Genomic DNA, 21,238 nt, shown 5'->3' with positions numbered 1-21,238 from the left:
CAAACAATTAAAGAGCAACAATAAAATAACAGCAACGGGGATATATACAGGGGGTACCGGTACAGAGTCAATGTGCACAGGTTAGTCGAGGTAGTTGAGGTAATATGTACAGTACATGTAAGTAAAGAGACTATGTATAGATAATAAACAGAGAGTAGCAGCAGCGTAAAAATGTGGGTTTGGGGGGGTCAATGCAAATATTCCGGGTAGCCATTTGATGAGCTGTTTAGGAGTCTTATGAATTGGGGGTAGAAGCTGTTAAGAAGCCTTTTGGACCTAGACTTGGCACTCAGGTACTGCATGCAGTGCGGTAGCAGAGAGAACAGTCTATGACTAGGGTGGCTGGAGTCTTTGGCAATTGTTAGGGCCTTGAGCAGCTGACATATCAAGAGGTGATGTAACGCTCTCGACAGTGCAGCTGAAGAACTTTTTGAGGATCTGAATACCCATGCCAAATCTTTTCTTTTTTAAATCATGCCCCTCTCCTGAGGGGGAATAGGCGTTGTTGTCCCCTCTTCACGACTGTCTTAATGTGTTTGGACCATTGGAGTTCTTTGGTGATGTGGACACTCAGCGCTCAACCTGCTCCACTACAGCCCCGTCAATAAGAATGTGGAAGTGCTCGGCCCTCCTTTTCCTGTAGTCCACGATCATCTCATTTGTCTTGATCACGTTGAGGGAGAGGTTGTTATGCTGGCACCACACTGCCAGGTCTCTGACCTCCTCCCTGTAGGCTGTCTCATCGTTGTCAGTGATCAGCCCTACCACTATTGTGCCATTGTGAAACTTAATGGTGGTGTTGGAGTCGTGCTTGCCATACAGTCATGAGTGAACTGGGAGAAGAGGAGGGGACTAAGCATGCACCCCTGAGGGGCCCACGTGTTGAGGATCAGCGTGGCAGATGTGTTGTTACCTACCCTTACCACCTGGGGGCGGACTGTCAGGATGTCCAGGATCCAGTTGCAGAGAGAGGTGTTTAGTCCCAGGGTTCTTAGCTTAGTGATGATCTTTGAGGGCACTATGGTGTTGAACGTTGAGCTTGAGTCAATGATTAGCATTCTCAAATAGGTGTTCCTTTTGTCCAGGTGGGAAAGGGCAGTGTGGAGCGCAATAGAGATTGCAGCATCCGTGGATCTGTTGGGGCAGTATGCAAATTAGACTGGGTCTAGGGTTTCTGAGATAATGGTGTTGATGTGAGCCATGGCCAGCCTTTCAAAGCACTTCATTTAAGCAGGTTACCTTAGTGTTCTTGGGCACAGGGACTATGGTGGTCTGCTTGAAACGTGTTGGTATTACAGACTCAGTCGGGGACAGGTTGAAAATGTGAAGACACTTGCCAGTTGGTCAGCGCTAGCTCGGAGTACACGTCCTGGTAATCCGTCTGGCTCTGCGGGCTTGTGAATGTTGACCTGTTTAATGGTCTTACTCACATCGGAGAGCATGATCACACAGTCGTCCAGACAGCTGATGGTCTCATGCATGCTTCAGTGTTTCTTGCCACGAAGCGAGCATAGAAGTAATTTAGCTCATCTGGTAAGCTTGTGTCACTGGGCAGCTCGTGGCTGTGCTTCCCTTTGTAGTCTGTAATAGTTTGCAAGTCCTGCAACATCTGATGAGCGTCAGAACTGGTGTAGTAGGATTCAATCTTAGTCCTGTATCCCGCTTTGCCTGTTTGATGGTTCGTCGGAAGGCATAGCGAGATTTCTTATAAGCTTCCGGGTTAGAGTCCCGCTCCTTGAAAACAGCAGCTCTACCCTTTAGCTCAGTGCGGATGTAGCCTGTAATCCATGGCTTCTGGTTGGGGTATATACCTACGGTCACTCTGGGGACAACGTCATCGATGCACTTATTGATGAAGCCAGTTACTGATGTGGTGTACTCCTCAATGCCATCGGAAGAATCCCAATACATATTCCAGTCTGTGCTAGCAAAACAGTCCTGTAGCTTAGCATCTGCATCATCTGACCACTTCAGTATTGAGCGAGTCACTGGTACTTCCTGCTTTAGTTTTTGCTTGTAAGCAGAAATCATGAGGATAGCGTTATGGTCAGATTTGCCAAGTGGAGGGAGAGGGAGAGCTTTTTACGTGTCTCTGTGTGTGGAGTAAAGGTGGTCTCGAGATTTTTTTCCTTCTGGGCTCACATGTAACACGCTGGTAGAAATGAGGTAAAAGGGATTTAAGTTTCCCTGCATTAAAGTCCCCGGCCACTAGGAGCGCCACCTCTGGATGAGCATTTTCTTGTTTGATTATGGCCTTATACAGCTCATTGAGTGCTGTCTTAGTGCCAGCATCGGTTTGTGGTGGTAAATAGACAGCTACAAAAAATATAGATGAAAACACTCTTGGAAAATAATGTGGTCTACAGCTTATCATGAGATACTCTACCTCAGGTGAGCCAAACCTTGAGACTTCCTTAATATTAGATTTCGTATACCACCTGTTGTTTACAAATAGACACAGACCGCTACCCCTTGTCTTACCGGAGGCAGCTGTTCTGTCTTGCTGATGGACGGAAAACCCATCCAACTGTATGCTTTCCATGTCGTTGGTCAGCTACAACTTGGTGAAACATAAGATATTACCGTTTTTAATGTCCTGTTGGTAGGATAGGCTTGATCAGATATCATCCAGTTTGTTATCCAATGATTGAACGTTGGCTAATAGGACTGATGGTAGAGGCGGATTACCCACTCGTCGTCGGATTCTTACAAGGCACCCCGACCTACGTCCCCGATATCTCTGTCTCTTCTTCATGCGAATGACATGGATTTGGGCCTTGTCCGGTGTCTGAAGTCCATCCTTTGCGTCCGAGTCGTTCTTGACAAACAATTTCTCTTTAACGAGGTGAGTAATCGCTGTCCTGATATCCAGAAGCTCTTTTCGGTCATAAGAGACGGTGGCAGAAACATTATGTACAAAATAAGTTACAAATAATGTGAAAAAACACACACAGTAGCACAATTGGTTGGATCCCGTATAGCAGCAGCCATCTCTTCTCGGCGCCATAGACCATGTGTGTGTGTGTGTGCATGCGTGTACGAGTGAAAAATGAGACGATATGTCATCATCCGATCATCTCACCACAAGCAACATTTACAGAAGAGCAAACTACCTTATCACTTCTACCAAGAGGATGCTCTCCTAAAATAATGCTGAGGTCGGGAATGGAAGCCTGCATTGCTCTCAGGGAAGTACACTATGTATCCCGAGAAATCTGTTTTATTGGTTGTTCAAATAACCTTCAACAACAGCAACATTGGTTGGCTTATCATTCTGCACACACCGCCTGTTATGTTGTGTAGCTACCAGTATAATGATGTTGTTGGACTGTAATGATGATGTATCTCTGGTTTACCTGCCTATCATGACAAGACACATAGTGCATGGGACGAACAAGGCAATTCAGAGGCAAATGGCCAGATGCGATCAAGTAGACAGACGGACGGACGGACGGACGGACAGACAGGCAGGCAGGCAGATACAGACGGACATTACTTCCATTTTTTTTTTTACAGCAAATACAACACAGAACAGTGCCACCTCTGTGACATTTTATTCCATATAGTTTCATGGTGGTAATTCCCTGATTCTTGAATATTTAATTAAATGAGGGGGCACTGCAGCTGAAAAAAGGTGTGCGAGTAGTCGACATAATATTCGGCAACGAGTGTGAAGTGTCTCACGGAAAATGATAAAAATGTCATTCTGGTTTAAAATGGGATATTGATGTATACTTGATTGTTTATTTACTTTGACTAGTGTGGGTTAGACAGACAAACTGACCGTGTTAGCTTATGATTTATGATCAACACAAGGCTGCTCACAAAAGGAAAAGCCATCTGGTGTGTGAATCAACGGGGGACCCCTGAAACTTGCTTTCACCCGTAGCACAGATTTTTGCTATTTTCCAGACAGCCTTTGGTGTGAGGACGGCTGAACATAGACAGCTTGTGTAAAAACAGACTATAAATGTAGAACATTCCTTGATGCCGCTCTAGAGATGTATTACGATGGATGCACGGTCCCCATGGTATTATCACCTGTAATTAATTACATTATCGTAATCAGGGACACCTACTTCTATTCAGAAATCGAAGCATAACATAACATGTAACATAAATTACAATAGCTTGAATAACCACCTCTTGTATATGGCTATGGATTTAACGAAATTACAATAGGCCTTGGGAATGTTATGCTCTGTAGAAGGGGTGGTGTCTGTTGTGAGGAAAAGAGAAGCAAGTGCTTTAATATGTAGCGGTAAAGGTACGCATTTGAGCATCGGTCCTATTTGGAATTGTCGCGGGGAACAAAGTCAAGGAGCATACTGGAGCTATTTGTCCACAATGCCTGCAGAACGGGCTAATAACGTTCATCCGTATGTTACGTGTGTCTTTTGTGTCTTTCTCATTAGTAGAATAACATTGTCAGGCTGTTGGACGTAGAAACCCTTCCAACCCCTTCTCATTTCTCATTTTCAAACACAAAGCACCTAAACCAGGAGCAAGCCTGGATAAAACAAATCGATTTTGATAGGCATATGGGATACCTCATGTTTTTATCTAACCAAAATAATAACAATTCCCTATACATCCGTATTTATATCCTAATAGATGAATTAGACCAATAATTTTATGAATTACATTAAGATCTATGTATTACTACGCAAATAAGAACAGATATTGGACATCAGGCTATGGGAATAGTTTTACCACATCGGTAATTAAAATGCAACAGAAAACCAACCATAATACATGTATAGTATCATATGTATTTCACAATCTAAAACGGCTGTCAATATGATTCAGATTACACATGCTGTGTTGCGCGACACCGAAACCTTACCGGAGAATAGCGGTCCCCGAGTCCGAATATCCTATAGGATTAGAGACAGGGATGCTGTGGTTTATCTCCCTCCTCACGACAACCTTCTCTCCTCTTTCGGACTCACGTTTAGATACAGACTGTCTGACCAGGGCTGCGACTCAACGGTTTGTACGGTTTCTACCGAACCGGGACAAGGAAGAGATTAATACCACGACCGTGATTCGGTAATGGCTGTCTATTCCCCTCCTTCCTTCTCCCGTTCTTTCCTGTCTCAACACCCCCCCCAGCTATTTTTTTGGAAGGGGCGTTTACATTTGGAATATTTGTGGATGCACAGCAAACACGAAATGGCTGTTTAGCCACTGCTTTTGCAATAGGTTTTGCATGTGATCATATTAATCCTTAATCCATTGATCTATCATCCCTGTTCTCCTGTTTCTCCTGACCCCTCCTCCAATATGTATTTATGTAACTGAGTTTTGTAGGTTCGTTTGTAGTTGCAGGACCTTCCCAGTCCTACAGGAGAGGCCAGTGTGTCCGGCCGGGAGAAAAGCTTGAAATAATGATCCTCCCTCCATCCGCAGAGCCGTCAGAGAACGCGGCGGAATGTTGTCCGACAGTTCAGGATTAACTAGGCTCGCTGCTGATGTTTTAATCAAACAAAGGCCAAATGAAAAGCATTGCAATTTTGCAACCTAGACTGGAGACTTGTTTCGGAAGGTAGCATAACTTTGGGCTGTGGAAGGTAACATTAGACTGCTTCAATTTACTGATAGGCCTATAATAAAGTCTCCTTTTGCATTAAATTAATCAAAATAAGGGAAAAGCGCATTTCTGTAATTGACAATAAAACAGGTCAACTGCAAGGCAATAAAGTAGCACAATAGGCCTATAGTTTTGTAAAAGAAAATGCCGTGCTAACCAGACAGGCCAAAATCCCCTATCCCAAAAACTTGATTAAAACCTTGTGATGACTAGCCTAGATCTATCCCATAGTGTTGCTTTTCACCTTGTCACACGGTCTAGATATAGTGTAACCCCAGGCTCTGACGTGATTCAGAACAGTAATGGTGTAACACTTTGACGTGAGTCAGGACAAGAGGCAATCTTTTGGCGTGTATTTAAAATCCATATTTGAATTGTTTTATTTTACTAGGCAAATCAGTTATTTTACAACGAGGGCCTACCCCGCTAAACCATCCCCGAACCCGGACGACGCTGGGCAATTGTGCGCCACCCTTTGCGACTCCCGATCACGTCCGGTTATGATACAGCCCGGGATCGAACCAGGGTCTGTAGTGACACCGCTTGCACTGAGATGCAGTGCCTTAGACCGCTGCGCCTCTCCATCTCCCGCCCTCGCCCATCCCTCAATCACACACTTCATCAAAACTGTTTGTAGGCTATATTGTGACAGTATTGCCATCTCTAGTATCTATTATTAATAAAAACAAAATCCTTGTGATTAGGCCGAGGCCAACGTCACTCCATAATACTTAATTTTCCACTGTATATCAGCAAGTAAGAAACCCTTTATTTTTGTTGCTACTAAACACATGGACTTCTCTGTAACATTTGTCAAGCATTGTAACAGAAGTCTATCTACTTTAAATATAATTTGACATTAGGTAGATGGTAGGTTTTGTAGTAATTACTTGGCTTTTGGCACCACCTTGTGGTGACATGGAGAGTCTCAATCTAATAAACGCTAGTGAAACACTTGGTAATTGAATGAGGGTGTCAGAGTGCATCCATTCATATTTAGCTTTCATCAGGAGAAGCTGTCCCTTGGGAGCATTTCTCAACTAATCCATGGACTCTGTCATTTACCAGAATTAGGTCACATGGTTTAGAGTTGAGTGCATTTCAGATTTCATCAACCCCTTACTTCCCAAGCAAGTCAAGCTTATGTAGAGTTGCTATACCAAGATATTTCTTGAAGTCTCATGTTTATTTATTTCAACATGATGAATTTAGCTGGTTATCACTGGCCTACCCACAATGCCAGTGTAATGTTTTTCAACATTTTTACTAATTAAGAATGAAAAGCTGAAATTTCAAGTCAATAAGTTGTTTTCAACCCCTTTTTTATGGAAAGCCTAAATAAGTTCAGGAGTAAAAATGTGCTTACCAAGTCATATAATAAATTGCATGGACTCCCTGTGTGCAATAAGTCTAAATGATTTTTAAACGACGACCCCATCTCTGTAACCACACACAATTATCTGTAAGGTCCCTCAGTTAAGCAGTGAATTTCAAACACAGATACAACCAAAGACCAGGGAGGTTTTCCAATGCCTTGCAAAGAAAGGCACCTGTTGATAGATGGGTCAAAATACATTAAGCAGACATTGAATATCCCTTTGAGCATGGGAAAGTTATTAATTCCACTTTGGTTGGTGTATCAATACACCCAGTTACTACACAGATACTCGGTTGCCAGAGAGAAGGAAATCCACTCAGGGATTTCACCCTGAGGCCAATGGTGACTGTAAAACATGTCTGTGATAGGAGAAGACTGAGGATGGATCAACATTGTAGTTACTCCACAATACTAACCTAATTGACTGAGGGGAAAAGAAGGAAGCCTGTAAAGAACAAAAATATTCCAAAACATGTATCCTGTTTACAACAGGGCACTAAAGGAATACTACAATGTGGTAAAGCAATTCACTTTTTGTCCTGAATACAAAGTAATATTGGATTTGCCCCAAACATACAACATATTACTGTGTACCACTCTCTATATTTTAAAGCATAGTGGCTGCATCATGTTATGGGTATACTTGTAATCGTTAAGGACTGTTTCAAGATAAAAAGAAACAATGGAGATAAGCACAGGCAAAATCCTAGAGGAAAACCTGGTTCAGTCTGCTTTCCACCAGACACTGGGAGATGAATTCTCTTTCAGCAGTTTAACAACCTAAAACACAAAAGGCTAAATCTACATTGGAGTTGCTTAACAAGAAGCCAATGAATGTTCTTGAGTGGCTGAGTTAGGTTTTACTTAAATCTACTTGAAAATCTATGGCAAGACCTGAAAATCGTTGTCTTGCAATGATCAATAACCAATATCACAGATCTTAAAGAATTTTCAAAAGAATGTGTAAATGTTGCACAATCCAGGTGGGGAAAGCTCTTGGAGACGTACCCAGAAAGACCGGGCTGTAAAGATGCTTCAACAAAGTAGACTCAGGTGTGTGAATACTTATGTAAATGAGATATGCATTTCATTTTCAATACATTTGCAACAATATATATATATTTTTTAATTCACTTTGTCTTTATGGGGTATTGTGCGTAGATGGGCGAGATAATTTTTTTTTTATTTAATCCATTTTGAATTCAGGCTGTAACATAACATTTGTAAAAAGTCAAGGGATAGGAATAGTTTCTGAAAACACTGTACAGGTATGTGAAGAAAATATTCTCACTACTCTCAGGTCGGTAGTCCTGTAGTACTTCACCTGTAGCCATTTGCGTCCCAAAACAAGTAGGCTAATTTGAAATCATTATATCAGTCTCGAACTGGGGTTGTAAATAATGAATAAGTTCACGCTCCAAAAAATATTGTCTGGTATTGTGTAGTTAGTATGGTATTACAAATAATTTAATACAAATCGGTAGTATTAACACATTCAAAACCAAGATCATAAATATTTATTTTACCTTTATTTAACTAGGCACGTCAGTGAAGAACAAATTCTTATTTTCAATGACGGCCTAGGAACAGTTAACTGCCTTGTTCAGGGGCAGAACGATAGATTTTTACCTTGTCAGCTCAGGGATTTGATCTTGCAACCTTTCGGTTACTAGTCCAACACCAACCACTAGGCTACCTGCAGCCCCGAGATACACAGAGAGTGAGAGATATTCACGTCAGACACTTACTGCACATTCAGAGGAAATATTGAGAGAGGCTGTCAAACTTTTTTGGAGGGCACAAATAGTGAACATCAAACTGAAACCTGAGTGTACATATTGTAAATCACCTTCACGTTTCTGTCCCTTTCTTCCAATCATCTCTCCCTACACTGTACCTAAAAAAAGGACAAAGAGAAAGTCAATACACAAGGTTCACAATCAATAATATTTATTTGCAAACTTGTACAGGGGTAGACACAAACAATAAAGTGATATCTGAATAAAAATTTGTATACACAAGTTGGGGACACACAAGGTCAAATAGGGTCAAGGCCTGTTGTCAGCCTGAGCGCCAGTGTGGTGAGCTGGGGTCTGGTAGGTGCCCTCCTTCACCATCTTGTCCCGCTGCTTACGGATCTCATACAGCCTCTTGTGCTACACAGAAAGAGAGAAAGAGATGCACGGAGAGTGAGAGAGATATCCACGTCAAACACTTATTACTGCACATTCAGAGGAAATATTGAGAGAGGCTGTCAAACTTTTTTTGGGGGGCAAAAGCTCAAAACTTCTTAGGAGGTATTGCTGTGTTTTTTCAGCTCATTGCTGATCAAAACCACAATTCTCTTCATTGATCAACTCAATGTATTTTTAACAACAAAAACAGTCAAACAACAAAAGCATCTCCTATAAGTCTTGACAATCATTTGCTAATCAACAGCAAAGCTTTCTCCAACTATCCATGAAGTCAATGAAAAAAAGGTAGAGCTGGACAGGGTGGACTATGGGTGTGAACGTTTAAACATTCAAATGTTTAAAGGAAATTGGGATCCTTAATGTTTAGAAAAATCCCTCACTGAAAAACATTTTATTTTACGTAGATGCAGAAAGTAAACAGCATAGTGGGTCAATTTCCACAACAATAAGAGTTGAAGCACAAGGCTCAACTTGTCTGCTGTTTTGGTGCCCTGGCTACCACGATGTGAACAGTGTGACGCAAACCCGTGCAGATACTTTATGTGACTGTGTGAGAAGTGTTGCATCTCGTTTATCTCAATATCCTAGGCTAGGCTGATCATTTGCCCTGCTTTACTGAAGGTGCGAGTCCTGCCTATACTGTGCCCCTCCCTATCTCTCCGTCCGTCTCTTGCTAGCTCCCAATGAAAGATGCGGGTAATCAGTCTCCTCCAAAAATACTGAATCTTAGGAGTAGATTCCGCTACGAATCTTGACCCTCAGAAATAGGAGTCGACGGGCAAGGGAACAATTATTTGAGTTGACTCTCCACTACTACGTCATTGTCATTAAGTGTTGGAAAAAGGCAGAAAAGGCAATTGACAGCACTGTATGGCAATACTTTGAGAAGTTAAATGAGAAGGAAATTCAAACTTTGAAAAGTGGAATTGAGGTACAGTAATGGTAGTACAGATGCAAAGCTTAACCTTCTGAAAGGGGATGCACCGTGAGACACAGACCGTTGCTGACAGCAGTTCAGCTTCATTGTGAGTTTGCGTGGAAATTAGAGGTTGACCGATTTTGATTTTTCAACGCCGATACCGATTATTGGAGGACCCCCCAAAGGAAAGCCGATACCGATTAATCTGACGATTTTTTAAAATATCTTTGTAATAATGACAATTACATCAATACTGAATGAACACTTATTTTAACTTAATATAATACATCAATAAAATCGATTTAGCCTCAAATAATGAAACATGTTCAATTTGGTTTAAATAATGCAAAAACAAAGTGTTGGAGAAGAAAGTAAAAGTGCAATATGTGCCATGTAAGAAAGCTAACATTTCAGTTCCTTGCTCAGAACATGAGAACATATGAAAGCTGGTGGTTCCTTTTAACATGAGTCTTCAATATTCCCAGGTAAGAAGTTTTAGGTTGTGGTTATTATAGGAATTATAGGACTATTTCTCTCTATACCATTTGTATTTCATATACCTTTGACTATTGGATGTTCTTATAGGCACTTTAGTATTGCCAGTGTAACAGTATAGCTTCCGTACCTCTCCTCGCTCCTACCTGGGCTCGAACCAGGAACACAACGACAACAGCCACCCTCGAAGCAGCATTACCCATGCAGAGCAAGGGGAACAACTACTCCAAGTCTCAGAGCGAGTGACGTTTGAAACGCTATTAGCGCGCATCCCAGCTAACTAGCTAGCCATTTCACATCACATCGTTACCCCAGCCTAATCTCGGGAGTTGATAGGCTTGAAGTCATAAACAGCTCAATGCTTGAAGCACAGCGACGAGCTGCTGGCAAAACGCACAAAAGTGCTGTTTGAATGAATGCTTACGAGCCTGCTGGTGCCTACCATCGCTTAGTCAGACTGCTCTATTAAATCATATTTAACACACAGAAATACGAGTCTTAGGTCATTAATATGGTCAAATCCGGAAACTATCATCTCGAAAACAAGACGTTTATTCTTTCAGTCAAATACGGAACCGTTCCGGGTGGCATACATCAGTCTAAATATTCCTGTTACATTGCACAATCTTCAATGTCATAATTCCGTAAAATTCTGGCAAATTAGTTCGCAATGAGCCAGGCGGCCCAAAATGTTGCATATACCCTGACTCTTCGTGCCATGAGCACAAGAGAAGTGACACAATTTAATATTGCCTCCTAACCTGGATTTCTTTTTGCTAAATATGCAGGTTTAAAAATATATACTTCTGTGTATTGATTTTAAGAAAGGCATTGGCGTTTATGGTTAGGTACACATTGGAGCAACGAGTCCTTTTTCGCAAATGCGCACTGCATCGATTATATGCAACGCAGGACACGCTCGATAAACTAGTAATATCATCAACCATGTGTAGTTATAACTAGTGATTATGATTGATTAAGTTTAATGCTAGCTAGCAACTTACCATGGCTTCTTACTGCATTCGCGCAACAGGCGGGCTCCTCGTGAGGCAGGTGGTTAGAGCGTTGGACTAGTTAACCGTAAGGTTGCAAGATTGAATCCCTGAGCTGACAAGGTAAAAATCTGTCATTCTGCCCCTGAACAAGGCAGTTAACCCACCGTTCCTAGGCCGTCATTGAAAATAAGAATGTGTTCTTAACTGACTTGCCTAGTTAAATAAAGATTAAATAAAGGTGTATAAAAAAAGAAAATCGGCGTCCAAAATCACAGATTTCCGATTGTTGTGAAAACTTGAAATCGGCCCTAATTAAATCGGCCATTCTGATTAACCTCTTCAACCTATGGGGGCGCTATGTCATTATTGGATTTAAAAAACGTGCCCGTTTTAAGCACAATATTTTGTCACGAAAAGATGCTCGACTATGCATATAATTGGCAGCTTTGGAAAGAAAACACTCTGACGTTTTCAAAACTGCAAAGATATTATCTGTGAGTGCCACGGAACTCATGCTACAGGCGAAACCAAGAGGAAACTCAAACCGGAAATGAGCAGAATTTTTGAAGCTCTGTTTTTCTATCGTCTCCTTATATGGCTGTGAATGTGCCGTGAACGAGCTTATGCTCTCTGCCGTTCGTCCAAGATGTCTGCAGCATTGTGACGTATTTGTAGGCATATCATTGAAAGATTGACCATAAGAGACTACATTTACCAGGGGTCCGCCCGGTGTCCTGTGTCTAAATTATTGCGTAATCTCCAGGTCCATGTGCGTTCCATTTCTTCAGAAGAGAAAGTCAACTGCCACGATGGATTTATCATCGATAGATATGTGAAAAACACCTTGAGGATTGATTCTAAACATTGGTTTGCCATGTTTGTCGATATTATGGAGTTAATTTGGAAAAAAGTTCGCGTTTTAATGACTTAATTTTCATTTTTTTCCTTACCCAAACGTGATGGAGAAAACGGAGCGATTTGTCAACACAATCTTTTTGTAAAAACTGAACATTTGCAATCTAACTGAGAGTCTCCTCATTGAAAACATCTGAAGTTCTTCAAAGTTCTTCAAAGGTAAATTATTTTATTTGAATGTTTTTCTGTTTTTTGTGAAAATGTTGCTTGCTGAATGTCAGGCATGTCAGGCATAATACTATGCTAGGCTATCAATAGTGTTACACACTATTTTTTGTTTTGCAATGGTTGAGAAGCATATTTTTGAAAATCTGAGATGACAGTGTTGTTAACAAAAGGCTAAGCTTGAGAGCAAATAGATTTATTTAATTTCATTTGCGATTTTCATGAATAGTTAACGTTGCGTTATGCTAATGAGCTTGTGGATAGATTTACACAATCCTGGATACAGGTTTCTTTCGTAGCTAAACGTGACGCAGAAAACGGAGCGATTTGTCCTAAACAAATCATCTTTTTGTAAAAACTGAACATTTGCTATCTAACTGAGTCTCCTCATTGAAAACATCTGTTCTTCAAAGTTCTTCAAAGGTAAATGATTTTATTTGAATGTTTTTCTGTTTTTTGTGAAAATTTTGCCTGCTGAACGCTAACGCTAAATGCTACGCTAAATGCTACGCTAGCTATCAATAGTGTTACACAAATGCTTGTTTTGCAATGGTTGAGAAGCATATTTTGAAAATCTGAGATGACAGTGTTGTTAACAAAAATCTAAGCTTGAGAGCTAGCATATTGACTTAATTTCATTTGCGATTTTCATGAATAGTTAACATTGCGTTATGGTAATGAGCTTGAGGCTGTATTCACGATCCCGGATCCGGGATGGCTCGTCGCAACAGGTTAATCAGTCAACCTCTAGTGGAAATGTTTGAATTTTATGTTTAAATGTTAAGAACATTTTTCCATTTATCACATCCCTAGGATGGACAACCATGTAGGATGACAAACAGTTACTTTATCAAAGACATGGACATCAACTGACAACTCTTCAACAGGTCTTAGTTGATCACAAGTGTTTATGGGGAAAGGACATGAAACACACACACAATCAAATCTTCACAGTTCACACACACACTCTTCAGCTCAGATGTCTTACACTCACCGTCTTCTCTCTGTGCATGCACTCATAGAAGTCCTCAAACTCGAGCTTGCACTCCTTTTTGGCACGGGTCTGACCAATGCCATCTGCACACTCGATCCACTCCTTCTCAAAGGCATGGCAGCGCGGCGCACGTTTATATGGCTGCTCTCCACCCTGGATCAACATCCATTTGTCCATGTTGATAAACAACTTCCCCTGGAGGTCGATGAACGGCATGATGCTGCAGGATGGGGGGGGAGCAAAGGTGATGCTTAAGGTTTTTGATTAGAAAGGGGCCTTTGTGTTTCTTTGTCTTTTCCCTAGAGTTATTATTGCCATAATAACAAGGGATGTATTCACTAGGAACCAAGCAGAAACAAACTGAATAAAACAGGGAGACGCACACCTGAATTTGTCCAAAGAAAACAAATTTTAGTTGCAAAACATTTTGCAACTGTTTGCTAAGGTTACGGTCTATTGGCGAATGAATACACCCAATGCATTACATCTGACATTTCTCATTGGTATAGAGAGCCCCCGAGCTGTACATTATTGTTCATAAAACTGGAAGCATCAATATAAATTCAAGAACAATAGCCAAATGTTCAGTACAATTAGATAACATTACTAACTCTCGAGAACACTGGGGCCATACCCAGCCATATGCGCTAGCATTACACAGTACATGAATGGGCAAGCGAGTTAGTGGAACTGACAGCGGTTTAACTACTTTGCAGATATTAAATAAATAAATAAAATAATATCAGTAAAAAAATATACAAAAATATCAGTTTATATTACAAAACCAACTTTATAAAGAGGTTTCAGAAGTAGGTTCTATTGGACTCCACATTCCATGACGTACACTACATGACCAAAAGTATGTGGACACCTGCTGGTCAAACACCTCATTACAATATCATATGCATTAATATGGAGTATGTCCCCCATTTGCTGCTTAAAACAGCATCCACTGTTCTAGGAAGGCTTTCCACTAGATGTTGGAACATTGCTGCAGGGACTTGCTTCCATTCAGCCACAAGAGCATTAGTGTGGTCGGGCTCTGATGTTGGGCGATTAGGTCTGGCTCGCACTCGGTGTTCCAATTCATCCCAAAGTGTTCGATGGGGTTGAGGTCAGGGCTCTGTGCAGACCAATGAAGTTCTTCCACACCAATCTCAACAAACCATTTCTGTATGGACCTTGCTTTGTGCACGGGGGTATTGTCATGCTAAAACAGGAAAGGGCCTTCCCCAAACTGTTGTTACAAAGTTGGAAGCACAGAATTGTCTAGAATGTCATTGTATGCTGTTGCGTTAAGATTTTCCTTTACTGGAACTAAGTGGAACTAACCGTAACCATGAAAAAACAGCCCCAGACCATTATTCCTCCTCCACCTAACTTTACAGTTGGCACTATGCATTGGGGCAGGTAGCGTTCTCCTGGCATCCTCCAAACCCAGATTCGGCTGTCAGACTGCCAGATGGTGAAGCATGATTCATCAGTCCAAAGAACGCGTTTCCACTGCTCCAGAGTACAATGGCGCAGAGCTTTACACCACTCTTGGCATTGCGCATGGTGATCTTAGACTTATGTGCAACTGCTTGGCCATGGAAACCCATTTCACAAAGCTCCCGATGAACAGTTAGTGTGCTGACGTTGCTTCCAGAGGCCGTTTGGAACTCTGTGGTGAGTGTTGCAACCGAGGACAGACAATTTTTCCGTGCTACGGACTTCAGCACTTGGTTTCTCCGATACGTTTCCACTTCACAATAATAGCACAGTTTACCAGGGCCGCTCTTGCAAGGCCAAAATGAGACAAACTGACTTGTTGATAAGGTGGCATCCTATGACGGCACCACGTTGAAAATCACTGAGCTATTCAGTAAGGCCAGTCTACTGCCAATGTTTGGTTATGGAGATTGCATGGGTGTGTGGCTGAAATAGCCAAATCCACTCATTTGAAGGGGTGTCCACATACAGTACCAGTCAACATTTTGGACACACCTACTCATTCACAGGTTTTTCTTTATTTTTTGACTATTTTCTACATTGTAGAATATTAGTGAAAACATCAAAACTATGAAATAACACATATGGTATCATGTAGTAACCAAATATTTTAGATTCTTCAAAGTAGCCACCCTTTGCCTTGATGACAGCTTTGCACACCCGTGGCATTCTCTCAACCAGTTTCACCTGGAATGCTTTTCCAACAGTCTTGAAGGAGTTCCCACATGTGACCGACCAGCTAAAAATTGGTCTGATGTAGCAAAATTTGAAATTGTAGCTCTGGCGTCTCTACTTTTATCCAAAATGGTATATCATACACTACAGTTTATGAACAATAATGGTATATCATACCCTACAGTTTATGAACAATGGGAAGGAAATTTTGCTTTGAAAGTTAATAAACTTGTAAACTCACTTTTGAGAAAACGGCCTTTTCAATGTTTTGGTACTAAACCCAGCAAAAAAAGAAACGTCCTCTCACTGTCAACTGCATTTATTTTCAGCAAACTTTACATGTGTAAATATTTCTATTAACATAACAAGATTCAACAACTGAGACATAAACTGAACAAGTTCCACAGACATGTGACTAACAGAAATTTAATAATGTGTCCCTGAACAAAGGGGGGTCAAAATCAAAAGTAATAGTCAGTATCTGGTGTGGCCACCAGCTGCATTAAGTACTGCAGTGCATATCCTCCTCATGGACTGCACCAGATGTGCCAGTTTTTGCTGTGTGATGTTAACCCACTCTTCCACCAAGGCACCTGCAAGTTACCGGATATTTCTGGGGGGTGTGGCCCTAGCCCTCATCCTCTGATCCAACAGGTCCCAGACGTGCTCAATTGGATTGAGATCTGGGCTCTACGCTGGCCATGGCAGAACACTGACATTCCTGTCTTGCAGGAAATCATGCACAGAACGAGCAGTATGGCTGGTGGCATTGTCATGCTGGAGGGTCATGTCAGGATGAGCCTGCAGTAAGGCTACCACATGAGGGAGGAGGAAGTCTTCCCTGTAACGCACAGCGTTGAGATTGCCTGCAATGGCAACAAGCTCAGTCCGATGATGCTGTGACACATTGCCCCAGACCATGACGGACCCTCCCCCTCCAGAGTAAAGGTCTCGGTGTAACGCTCATTCCTTCGACGATAAACGTGAATCCGACAATCATCCCCGGTGAGACAAAACTGCGACTTGTCAGTGAAGAGCACTTTTTGCCATTCCTGTCTGGTCCAGCGACGGTGGGTTTGTGCCCATAGGTGAAGTTGTTGCCAGTGATGTCTGGTGAGGACCTGCCTTACAACAGGCCTACAAGCCCTCAGTCCAGCCTCTCGCGGATAGTCTGAGCACTGATAGAGGGATTGTTAATTCCTGGTGTAACTCGGGCACCTGTGCATGTGTTGTTGCACGTGGCCTGCCACTGGAAGGAAAATCAGCTGTCCATCCTGTCTCCCTGTAGTGCTGTCTTAGGCGTCTCACAGTACAGACATTGTAATTTATTGCCCTGGCCACTTCTGCAGTCCTCATGCCTCCTTGCAGCATGCCTAAGGCACATTCAGGCAGATGAGCAGGGACCCTGGGCATCTTTCTTTTGGTGTTTTTCAGAGTCAATAGAAAGGCCTCTTTAGTGTCCTAAGTTTTCACAACTGTGACCATAATTGCCTACCGTCTGTAAGCTGTTAGTGTCTTAACGACCGTTCCACAGGTGCATGTTCATTAATTGTTCATTGAACACACATGGGAAACAGTGTTTAAACCCTTTACAATGAAGATCTGTGAAGTTGTGTTTTTACCAATTATCTTTGAAAGACAGAATTTCTTTTTTTGCTGAGTTTACTACTGGAGAGTTCTTTGTCTACACCCATTTAGCATCGTTCACACCCTCTTAAGCTTTAACCCCACCCATCTCTTTAAGGGTTGATCCAAGCGTTCTGTACTAACAGCAACAGTCAAGCCCCCTAGCTAACTTGCTAGATACTTTCAGACACAAATGACAGGGCAGCTCACTGAACATTACTCACCCTAGCAGAGCTGGATAGGCTGTTATGTTATATAGAGCGTTGGTGACTGCAACTGTGTGGTCAGATTGTCCATTCGTAAATTCAAAATGTATCACTCTTGGAGAGCAAACCGGACGCTCTGGCCGATGAGTAGGGTTGATCCGAACGTTCTGACCTCACAACGGCAGTCAAGCACACAAACTAACAGCTAGCTTACAAGCTACTTCCAAACCCATAATGAGACAACACCCCACTCTAACCATTTTACTCAACCTAGCAGAGCTGGTTAGGCTGTTGTCATTTTATCCAGAGCGTTGGTGAGTGCAACTGTGCTTCTGGCAATAATTGAATTATGCTTTTTAGCCCACGTTTACTGAAACCGGCCATACTCAGCTGGTGTTGAAGGTTCATAAATTCATCAGTTATTCTGGGCTCTGGCACACTCAGACGAGAGTGCTCTGAAATCGGAGCAGATGGACAGACTAAATTTTCGAATGCACCCAAAATGAAAAATGGTTACTTGCATAGTAAAGTCTTTGGTTAAAACAAGTAGCTAGCGAGCTAGGTAAACAATGAACCATAATCCCAACTCATGACGTTACTACCCTGCATGAATCTGCAGGTAGCTAACCAACCAGGTTCAATGTTAGCTAGCTAACATTAGGCTATAGCTAGTTAAGCAAATGTACAGTACCAATCAAAAGTTGACACACCTACTCATTCCAGGGTTTTTCTTTATTTTTACAATTTTCTACATTGTAGAATAACAGTGAAGACATCAAAACTATCAAATAACACATATGGAATCATGTAGTAACAAAAGAAAAGTGTTAAACCAAAATATATGATATATCTGATATTCTTCAAAGTAACCACCCTTTGCCTTGATGACAGCTTTGCACTCTCTTGGCATTCTCTCAACCAGCTGCATGAGGTAGTCACCTGGAATGCATTTCAATTAACAGGTGTGCCTTGTTAAAAGTTAATTTGTGTCATTTCTTTCCGTCTTAATGTGTTTGAGCCAATTACTTGTGTTGTGACAAGGTAGGGGTGGTATACAGAAGAAAGCCCTATAGCCCTAAGTCCATATTATGGCAAGAACAGCTCAAATAAGCAAATGTATGACAGTCCATCATTACTTTAAAGACATGAAGGTCAGTCAATGCAGAACATTTAAAGAACTTAATGTTTCTTCAAGTGCAGTCGCAAAAACCATTCAGCGCTATTATGAAACTGGCTCTCATGAGGACCACCACAGGAACGGAAGACTCAGAGTTGCCTCTGCTACAGAGGATAAGTTCATTAGTTACCAGCCTCAAAAATTTCAGCCCAAATAAATGCTTCACAGAGTTCAAGTAAACAAACACAACTCAACATAAACTGTTCAGAGGAGACTGCGTGAATCAGGCCTTCATGGTTGAATTGCTGCCAAGAAACCTCTACTAGAAGGACACCAATAAGAAGAAGAAGACTTGCTTGAGCCAAGAAGCACGAGCAATAGACATTAGACCGGTGGAAATCTGTCCTTTGGTCTGATGAGTCCAAATTTGACATGATTATTGTTTAATTTTCCGGTTCCAACTGCCATGTCTTTGTGAGATGCAGACTAGGTGAACAGATGATCTCTGCATGTGTGGAGCATGGAAGAGGTGTAATGGTGCTTTGCTGGTGACACAGTCTTGATTTATTTAGAATTCTAGGCATACTTAACCAGCATGGTAACCACCACATTTGGCAGTGATACGCCATCCCATCTGGTTTACGCTTTGTGGGACTATCATTTGTTTTTCAACAGGACAACAGGATCTCCAGGCTGTATAAGGCTATTTTACCAAGGAGGAGAGTGATGGAGTGCTGCAGCAGATGACCTGACCTCCACAATCACCCGACCACAACCCAATTGAAATGGTTTGGGATGATTTGGACTGCAGGGTGAAGGAAAAGCAGCCAACAAGTGCTCAGCATATGTGGTTAGTCCTTCAAGACAGTTGGAAAATCATTCCAGGTGAAGCTGGTTGAGAGAATGCCAAGAGTGTGCAAAGCTGTCATCAGTGCAATTAGTGGCTACAATGTACTGTATAGATAGATAGGTGTACACTAAGGCATTGTTGGCAGAATAGATGGATGCAGTTCAATGCATTATTAATATAATTCACCAATCCTTTTCTTGGTATTCCACAAATTCCACAATTTAACAAGACACACCTGTTAATTAAAATGCATTCCAGGTGACAACGTCGTGAAGCTGGTTTAGAGTGTGCAAAACTGTCGTCAAGGCAAAGGGTGGCTACTTAGAATAATCTCACATTTAAAATATATTTAGATTTGTTGAACACTTTTTTGGTTACTAGATGATTCCATTTGTGTTATTTCATAGTTTTGTCTTCACTATTACTCTACAATGTAGAAAACAGTAAAATAAATCAAATAAAAACGTTTAAAAACCTGGAATGAGTAGGTGTGTAAAACTTTTGACTGGTACTGTATGTTTTTATTAAGTTTTATTTAATTGCAATGTCTACTAATTGTCTAAACGCACGGCTGCTTTCCCACTATTAGCTATATAATTTTCACAAATGCCTTAGTATATGCAAATCCCAAACACTTAATAATTTATGAAAACGTGAAAATGACCTAATCTAAGTAACGTTAGTCGTTTGTCAGAACATGTTTCAAAAAGTGTCATATTCTTTCTGGGGGTGTACATGAACAGATTTTAATAAGATTTCATGTTCCTAAAATACTGTCAGACCCACTTTAACGTGCGATTGCCAGCTAGCTAACGTTACAGCTTGCCAGCCCTAACGAGTTAAGTTAGCTAGCTAACTAGCCAAAGCAACGTTGCATTTTGACATTCATACAAGCCCATTATCTAGTTAGCTAGTATTATTAACGTCTTTAATTCCAGCTATGCTAGCTAGCAATATTAAGCAGCCATGCACTTATTCCACTCGACTTTGCTGTCTAGCTAACTGTTTAGCTAGCTAATTGTATTGATAAACGAACATACTGACGTAAAATACAGCTAAAGTTAGCTTGCTAACGACAAGAAAGACCGTTCGCGCTGTCTGGTCACTTGCTAAGCAATTTCCCCCACATTGTTGTTGAGCAAGCATGTACAATATTATGTTAGGGTTGACTTGTCAAACGTTATGTAAATATGGTATACATGTCATTATTTACCGTGTTTGGGTGAACTCACTTTAACCTTCTGTGTGGATCCCCTCACTTTACAGTAGAGCGGCCTAAGCCTGAAATCAGATGGTCGCTTGGCAACCGAGCCTATATTTACGACACTACTGTAAAGATCGTAGGGAAATTTCTTAACCCCAGCTGGACTGAACACGACCATATTTAACTGTAACATTACTATGACCAGTGTAGGGGAAGCTACCAATTACTTCACACTGGAAGAAGTTAAGCTACACTAAAGTTACCTTTAAGAAACTAAAGTTACTTTACAAAAGTATTTCACTACATTCAGCCTACGTGATAAATTATATCTAAATCTAAAATGTAATACACTACAAATTGTAATAACAGATCACTGGAGTCAGATGTATTTTAACCTATTAAATTACTAGTTGGACTACA

The 21,238-nt window shown here is 41.4% G+C and overlaps 2 protein-coding genes across 5 annotated transcripts in view; both read right to left on the bottom strand.

Moving 5' to 3' along the window:
- The window catches only part of LOC118398939 (microtubule-actin cross-linking factor 1-like), a 132,172-nt gene extending 127,106 nt beyond the window's left edge, over window positions 1-5,066 (bottom strand). Inside the window, exon 1 of the mRNA XM_052471832.1 lies at window positions 4,847-5,066. The gene's annotated coding sequence lies outside the window, so the exon portion shown is untranslated. The remainder of the gene's footprint in view (window positions 1-4,846) is intronic.
- Window positions 5,067-8,473: 3,407 nt separating this feature from the next.
- LOC118399252 (NADH dehydrogenase [ubiquinone] iron-sulfur protein 5-like) lies at window positions 8,474-20,991 on the bottom strand. Of its 4 annotated transcripts, none has more exons than XR_008072484.1 (5): window positions 20,828-20,984; window positions 13,650-13,869; window positions 8,989-9,127; window positions 8,821-8,868; window positions 8,474-8,667 (listed from the first exon to the last, which is right to left on the bottom strand). XR_008072484.1 is itself a non-coding variant. In XM_052471950.1 (3 exons), exons 2-3 carry the CDS (start codon window positions 13,863-13,865, stop codon window positions 9,020-9,022), a joined length of 324 nt encoding a protein of 107 aa, XP_052327910.1. In that variant the 5' UTR covers window positions 13,866-13,869; window positions 20,847-20,991; the 3' UTR covers window positions 8,905-9,019. The 4 variants fall into 4 exon arrangements, 2 of the variants coding, with proteins under 2 accessions (XP_052327910.1, XP_035651074.2); XR_008072485.1 differs by having other exon boundaries at window positions 9,006-9,127; XM_052471950.1 differs by lacking the exons at window positions 8,474-8,667; window positions 8,821-8,868 and having other exon boundaries at window positions 8,905-9,127; window positions 20,847-20,991.
- Between the last annotated feature and the right edge of the window lie 247 nt (window positions 20,992-21,238).

The sequence above is a fragment of the Oncorhynchus keta genome, chromosome 20, assembly GCF_023373465.1.
Source record: "Oncorhynchus keta strain PuntledgeMale-10-30-2019 chromosome 20, Oket_V2, whole genome shotgun sequence".
NCBI lineage: Eukaryota > Metazoa > Chordata > Actinopteri > Salmoniformes > Salmonidae > Oncorhynchus > Oncorhynchus keta.
This window is presented reverse-complemented; position numbering and strand designations above follow the sequence as displayed.